The 8236-nt window shown below is 42.2% G+C and overlaps 1 protein-coding gene across 1 annotated transcript; it reads left to right on the top strand.

Annotated features, from left to right (window-relative positions):
• Positions 1-384: 384 nt before the first annotated feature.
• Hmgb3 (high mobility group box 3) lies at positions 385-2160 on the top strand. The gene is made up of 4 exons (XM_035449784.1): positions 385-534; positions 763-902; positions 1438-1612; positions 2023-2160. Exons 1-4 carry the CDS (start codon positions 385-387, stop codon positions 2158-2160), a joined length of 603 nt encoding a protein of 200 aa, XP_035305675.1.
• Positions 2161-8236: the final 6076 nt, after the last annotated feature.

The raw sequence follows: 8236 nt of genomic DNA, 5'->3' as shown, positions 1-8236 counted from the left end.
CTGTGTCACCCACCCTCTCAACAAATGTGGCGTCTTTCCATTAGTTTTTCAGACCTTTGGTTTTAGAAACAACAGAATAGTACCAGTTCAGTAATGTGGAGTGCTCAGCACCCCACTTTTAGGTTATCCCTATTTGAAGAACTTGGTGGGAGAGAAGTAACTTGTAAACCAGTGCGCTTCATGCTGGTCAAAAGTTAAATGACAAGCGACAGTGAAGCTGATTTTTTTCCCCACTCCCCTTCTGCTATCACCAATGTCAGGAGCTGAGGGGGAGGAGACTTCCTACCAAGAAACTTAATTTGGCTTTGCCTTTCCTTTCCCTTTGTACTTACTGCATTTCATTGTGTTTTCTTCCCTTTGTCTTCCATCCACATATCAGTCAGGATGGCTAAAGGTGACCCCAAGAAACCAAAGGGCAAGATGTCTGCCTATGCCTTCTTCGTGCAGACATGCAGGGAAGAACATAAGAAGAAAAACCCGGAGGTCCCAGTCAATTTTGCGGAGTTTTCCAAGAAGTGCTCTGAGAGGTGGAAGGTATTTTGACAGTTCAATTTGTAGGCTAGATTCGGGAATTGCTTATTTGCAGACTCATCCCAAGTGGCTGCCTGGATTCTTTTCCACTTAGACTTTAAAAACGAAGTGCAAAGCCCCCCCCCCCTTTTTTTTGCAAGGGGTTCTACAGTTGCCTTGTGAATCACAAAACCAGTGGGCAAGTGTGTGCTCAACTGTATCCAAGAGTTTAACGAGTTCTGTTCTTTGTAGACAATGTCCGGCAAAGAGAAATCTAAGTTTGATGAAATGGCAAAGGCAGATAAAGTCCGCTATGATCGGGAAATGAAAGATTATGGACCAGCTAAAGGAGGCAAGAAGAAGAAGGACCCCAATGCCCCCAAAAGACCACCGTAAGTTGCTTGAAAGAGTTTTAAAAGCTGTTACATTTTTTAAAAAAAGATGGTGAGACAGAGGCTTCTAAACTCAGCTTTCAATTCAGTGCCTGTCTATAGTTTACTGGGTCTCTGGGGTTGCAGAGGTTGACTGTGGGTTCTTCACTAAGAAGGAGGCACCCTACTTAAGGATACCAGAGCCCTTTGTATTGTGTTACTTTCCCTTTACCTAGCAATTGAAAGACAAAGACACCATACATTGCAGGATCAATAACTAGTGTAAACTCTTCAGATTTTGTAGCATTGAATGTGGTAATTCTGTGCCTGAGAGGAGAAAACATGGCAGGAATTAATTGTATTTTGGTGTGGTATGTTTGGTCATAACTATCTTATAAGCCTAGTATTTTGGGGGCAGGGGATGCAGGATTGAAAGTTTGAATCTAGTTTGGGCTACATAGCAAGCCCTCATGTCTCAAGAAGGAATGTGTAGACTCAAGGAATTATGTGTGTGCACACACAAGTGTTATCTGATCTATGACTCTCTCCCCCAAAGGTCTGGATTTTTCTTATTCTGCTCTGAATTCCGCCCCAAGATCAAATCTACAAATCCTGGCATTTCCATTGGAGATGTGGCCAAAAAGCTGGGTGAGATGTGGAATAACTTAAGTGACAGTGAAAAGCAGCCTTACATTACCAAGGCTGCAAAGCTGAAGGAGAAGTATGAGAAGGTGAGGAGACTGGAAGCTTCCCTGGCTGGTGGGGGATGCGGCTGTTCTTGCAGCATGCAAGAGTTCATTTCTCTAGAAGAAAGCAGTCTGGTGATGTTCTTGCTTCTGACAATTCTCCCACCCTCCCCTCATTGAACTCCATCCCTACATTTGAAACTAGTTCTTTAAACTGCAGGTACACCCATGCTTAGAGGGGAAAGGGATTTGATAGGGTTATTAACATGACTTAGAGGACACTTGAATGCCCATTGACTCCGAAAATTTGAATGAGCAAGGAACATATTTGCATATGGAAACTGTTGCCTTTTTGCTTTCTTAAGTGAGGCCAGAGTGCTGTTTCTACCTGTTTTCACAAAGAGCTATGGGAATTTAACCATTCATTATTTCCCATGTGTTCCTGTTTCTTGTAGGATGTTGCTGACTATAAGTCTAAAGGGAAGTTCGATGGTGCCAAGGGTCCTGCTAAAGTTGCCCGGAAAAAGGTGGAAGAGGAGGAGGAGGAAGAGGAGGAGGAAGAAGAGGAGGAGGAAGAAGAAGAAGATGAATAAAAACTCTGTCTCCTTGTGAATACCTTAGAGTAGGAGAACGCCGTGATTGACACATCTATTGAGCCGTGTCTATTGCCCTTGTTAGGTTTAATTACAAAATTTGATCACGATCATATTGTAGTTTCTCAAAGTGTCAGTGGTTTACATGAAGTGGCCGTGGGTGTCTGGAGCGCCCTGAAACTGTATGAAAGTTGTACATAGCTCCAAACATTTTTAAAATGAAAAGGCACTCTCGTGTTCTCCTCACTCTGTGCACTTTGCTGTTGGTGTGACAAGGCATTTGAAGATGTTTCTGGCATTTGTTTTCAACTCGTAAGGTAGTGTTAACTATATGGTTGGTTATTGGCTAGAAATCCTGAGTTGGCAACTGTACATATCTATAGTTTGTAAAGAGAACAAAACAACCCAGACAGATTCTTGATGCTCCTTGTTTGGTGTGGAGGCTGTGAGGAGAAGATGCCTTTTGGAGGGGGCCGTAGCTCAGGGCGTGCACTGTGAGGCTGGACCTGTTGATACTGCGGTGGGCATCCATTTAGCTTCAGGTTGTCTTGTTTTTGTATATAGTGGCATAGCATTCTGCTGACATTCTTAGTTGTGGAAAAGGGGGGAGGGGTCAGCTGGCATGAGAAGTGTTTGGATTTTTTCTTCAGTTAAGTGCCGTAGATTTTAAACCGTTTTTAAACAAACTGTAGAACTCATCATTGTCAGCAAAGCAAAGAACTACTGCATCAATGAAAGTTTAAGAACCCTCTGTACCTAAACGCAATTTGCAACATTCTGTTATTTTTTGTATGTTTAGAATGCTGAAATGTTTTTGAAGTTAAATAAACAGTATTACATTTTTAAAACTGTTCTGTATTACAACAGCCTAAATTTCTACCTCACTGGTCTTAGTGAAGCCACTTGCTTTCTTCTGATTCTAAAACTGCTAAGGACATGAAGGGGGTGCTTGTTACTTGAAGTCCCTTTATGATTTTTATCTGGCATGAGGGAGAAGCACTGACCATGCCATAGGTAAAGGTTAGGAGCCTACAGAGATACAGGAAAGCAAGCCTTAGGAAAAAAGCTGGTCTAGTCATGTTCTGATTCTGCTTGCCTGCCATCATGACTTTGTGGGGTGTATATCACAACCCCTTTTTACCTTTACTCCAGCATGTGTAGTAGGGGCACAATCAGAGGCCTTAAGCTGCTTTTTTGTTCCCTTGTCCCCAGGAGGTGGTATGGGTTGGAGTGGCAGAGTAGAAGTCGTGTGTGTGTGTGTGTGTGTGTGTGTGTGTGTGTGTGTGTGTGTGTGTGTGTGTGTGTTTTAATTCAAAAAAATCAAAACCCCAAGGAAGATTGCAGGTTCCACCTTAGGTGTTCGTGTGAAGGCTGACCTGTTCATGTTCACTAGTGTCATGGAGGACTGGGTTAGTGACTAAGTCTTCTTATTCCCCAGCATTAATATTTGCGTATGTATGTTTAAAAGGAGGAGGAATTTGATAATGGTTAGTGGCGTTTCTAAACAGCTTTTAGCCTAGGGTTTTCAGAACATGCATGTCTAGAGAAGTCCTTACCATGTTCTTGAATCCCACAGCCCAGGCTCTGCACTCCAAACATCCCCTCACTACAGAATAACTTGTCCTTTCTCCAATCCTTCCACTCACTAAAAACCCATGGTTATGAGGTTTGTTCAGAGGCACTTGCTTCAACCATGTTCATTTCAATAGACATTTTAACTTGCAGCTGTTGCCGCTGCCCAATACACAGTGTACAGGCCAAGAATTGTGAACCATGGCCAACCTTATTAAATAAGGAAAAAGCAGCCGGGCGTTGGTGGCACATGCCTTTAATTCCAGCACTCGGGAGGCAGATCTCTGTGAGTTCGAGGCCAACCTGGTCTCCAGAGCGAGTGCCAGGGTAGGCTCCAAAGCTACACAGAGAAACCCTGTCTCAAAAAACCAAAGAAGAAACTTAAATAAGGAAAAAGCTCAACATACCCACAGATGGTTTCTTACTAAGCAGTACTCCTCAGTCTGCTTGAACTATGTGGCACCCATGGAAGGACAACTAAAATATTTCTCTTAGTCTTTTCCAGTAGACACATAGGCATGGCAAAGTGTTTACTTAGATTTCTAAGATTCAGATAATTGGACAGAAACTTAGGTTGAGGCTTGCTTGGTTTGTTAGCTGCTTGCAACAAGATTCAGTGAAGTGTTTATGCTATGGCAAGATGCTCAGATGCGAGGTCCTCTGAAGCTTCTGAGATGCTGCAATGTGGTTTAAGCTTAACCTGGTTTCTGGACAACAGTGCATTGTTGCGATCCCAAATAGATAACACTTTTTAATCAAATGGGCAGTACCTGCTTCCTTGAAGGATCTCTCATGCAACATTACCCTGTGAGGTAAGATGACATTTTATCCTTTGGAAAGAACCTGACTATAATACAGTAGCCATTGTCTATTGTGTGAGTATGATCTGGTCACAAATATACCTGAGGGTGGTAGATGCATTCAGTTTTTGAAATAGTTTCTTAATCAGTTTCTTTTTCCCAGAAGTAACCACTGGGCTGTCTGTAGTCTGTTTCATGTACTGAGGTTTTGGATGTAAGCACATATGAATCTCAGTAACCATTGATCTGAGCTAACATTTGATAGAGTGACACTATCACAAATGTTCTAAAGCCCCTCTGTCAACCTTTTAATCAGAGGAATAGAGGGGTTTGGTTCTGAAACCTTGTGCCAGGATACACATAAATTTGAAGCATGTTGATGGAGTGTGCCTTGATAAAGTACCTAGGTGCTTAGAATCCGCTGTCCTCTCAATCAGTACTTTGTTGAACTCATGGTGATTTTTTTCTGAGGGTTTCTCTGTGTAACAATCCTGACTGCCCTGGAGCTCACTCTATAGACCAGGCTGGCATCAAACTCACAGATATCTGCCTGCTTCTGCCTTCTGAGTGCTGCTGGGCATCATCTTTCTACCTTGGCTTTCCTAGTGCTGGGATTTTATGTAAGAGGAAACGAAGAGATAAATCTACATAGCATGTACCACCATGCCCAGCAAGAGGCTTCACCAATTTTTTTAAAAAGCCAAACATTTCTTGTGTTTAATGAGTACTATACAGAGAATGATCCTTGATAGCTATACTTTTGCTTTTGAATGAGTAAGATTTTTTTAGGCATACAGTGATCAAAAATAGAGCATGTAGTGGATAGACAGCAAAACATAATCAAAGCAGGTGCTTTACAACCTCCAGTAGATTCAACTGCGGAATAGCTCAACTATGTCCAGTAGATTCAGCTGCGGAACAGCTCAACTATGTCCAGGGAACTTGAGTTCCTGATTAATAGTCCCACAGCATTCTCTCTACTTGTTTCCACCACGGAGGATTTGGTTGTTTATTTTTGTTTTCTTTACCATGTGATAACACCTGTTGGCAATGGTTTACCTTTTAGCTGTTGTCAAGTGTGCAATGTTTTTAACACCCTTTCTCCTTATCAGAAAGGCAGGGGTTCAGTGTGCTCCTTACAGGGAGTTCTGGAAGACACTTAAACAGGCTTGAATCTGAGGCAAGAGGGCCTATCTCTTATTCTCAATCAGCTCTCAATAGGCACAAACAGCCTATGTCAATTTATACTTATAACTTATAGTATAACTACAAGCAGGAAAGTGAAAAAATCAACATATAGAACAAGAGAAAATATTTGCAAAATACATATATAATACGGTTTCTAAAGTATGAAAAGAATCATTACAAGTCAGTAATGCAAGCCTGTAATTTCAGCAGTTGGGAGTCTGAACAGGAGAGTCTCAAGTTTAAGGCTAGCCCGGGCTACATGTCAAAAAGGTAATAAATGCTGTAATGCCTGAAATTCAGAGAACTATTAAGTAAAAAAATTAAGAATAGCACAGGGACTGAGAAAGCTCAGTAGGAGAATGTTGTCTGTGAAAGCATGAGGACCTCAGTTCAACTCCCAGAACCCCATAAAAAAAAGCCAGAGGGTCTGGGGAGATGGCTAAGCAAGTAAGAGCATTGACGCTCCTCTAGAGGACACACGTTTGATTCCCAGCACCCACAGACACTGCACATATGTGGTACTCGGACCTTCATGTAGACAAAACATTCATGCACATAAAAATAAATAAGCAAATAAATAAACACGTGGTGGGTGGCACATACTTGTGATCCTGACACTAGGGAGGTAGAAATAGGCAGTTCCCTGGGACGCATTGGCCAGCCTAGCTTACTTGGTGAGTTCCTGGCCCTAGTGAGAGACCCTGTGTTAGAAAATAAGATGGGCTGGGATGTGGTGGCTCACATTTTTAATCCCAGCACTCGGGAAGTGGAGGCAGGCAGATCTCTGTGAGTTCAAGGTCATCCTGGTCTAGAGAGTGACTTCCAAGACAGCCAGAGCTACACAGAGAAACTCTGTCTTGAAAACCCAAATCAACAACAACAACAACAACAACAAAGATTGACAGGGCCTGAGGAGGAGTGACACCTGATGTTGTCATCACTGGTGAACACTAAATTATTATTTTTATAACGACTATTGTGAGTAATGCTGCACTGAACATGGACAGTGAACAATGAACCCTAACTTGTTGTAACTCTAAATCATTCTTCTCTTAGTTGCTTTGGTCACTTGTTTTATCACAGCAACAGAAAGCAAAGTAAGACAGAAGAGCAGATTAACACCCAGAAAGAGACTGCTGAGTCATATCCTGGTTCTACTTGTAGAAGGGATACATTGTGTTGGTTAATGGCATGTTGATGAGAATAGAATTTAAGTTCTCTTCACACACACACACACACACACACACACACACACACACACACACACACACACACGAACGATGTGGATGTGAGATGATGTATATACTAACTGGTTTGACTGTGATAACCCCTTAAGAAGTATGCATATGGGCATCAAAATAGCATGGTCTGGGGGCAACAACTTACTTGCCCAGCATGAGCAAGGCCCTGGATTCTATCCCCAGTACCATAAAAGCAATAAGAAAAGTGTGAGGTTGTACATTTGAAATACATGCACTAAAAATAAAGCTAAAGGCTGGATATGGTAACATGCACTCCAGTAAGCAAAACACTCCAGAAGTTAGAGGAGGACTGAGTTCAAGGAGGGGTGGGCTAAGGGTGATCATCTGCAGACTCAGATGCTCAGGAAACCCAGCTGGTGCCTGAAGAGAAAGGTGTGTGACCAGGAACCCTCACACCCAGTGTGCTACCAGTCTAAGAAGGTCCATCTTTTACTCTTGAGACTGAATCAATTTTTCATTTTTAGGCTTTTTTTCCCACCAGTTTCCCTCTCGGGAACTTTCCAGCCCTGGTACCCTAATTGAACCTGTCTGCTGCCATATAATCTTACACAGAGTATCAGCCCTAGACATTTTCCTGGAGGAAAACAAAATCCCTTGAGCTAGAAAGGAGGATTTCCTTTTCCTCACTCCCTCTTCTAAATATGTTGTTAGCCTCAGAGCATCTCAAGAAAATCTCAGAGAATCTCCCTAGTGCTGGCCCTCAGGCTCTGGTTGAATGTTACAAGCCACACAGGAAAAGAAGAGGCTTTCCCCCAGACTGTCTATTTTGTTCCAGGCCTGTGGTGGCCTTTTGTTTTAAAAGAAGTCTTTGGAACCATGTCATTAGTGATACTGTGGCAATGTTGATTGCAAAGTTTGACAGTTCCCATTGCAAGATGTGTGGAACATATGATGTGCTTGTCCTCTGTCCAAATCCTCACTAGTTTACATGGAAAAGGACTGATATTTCAGCTATGAAACATTAACAGAAGGCAAAAATATGTCACTTAAAATATTGGGCTAGACATGATATTTTAACTGTCCTTGTGCTGGAGATGTTTTTACCTTCCATATGAAGAATTATGTTCTGCATATATAATGTATAAGATATATATGAGAAATAAGACTTCCTAGCAGAACAGAAAATACCAAGCCAGGCATGGTGATAGAATCCTGTGATTCCAGCTCTAAAGGGTGGAAGCAGGATGATTGGGAGACCCTGTCTCAAAAGAGGCTAGGGAATATTGCTTGGTGATAGAATGCTTGCAAGGTCCT

Source organism: Cricetulus griseus, chromosome X (assembly GCF_003668045.3).
Source record: "Cricetulus griseus strain 17A/GY chromosome X, alternate assembly CriGri-PICRH-1.0, whole genome shotgun sequence".
NCBI lineage: Eukaryota > Metazoa > Chordata > Mammalia > Rodentia > Cricetidae > Cricetulus > Cricetulus griseus.
The sequence above is the reverse complement of the archived record's forward strand: the minus strand, read 5'-3'. Positions and strand labels throughout refer to the sequence as shown.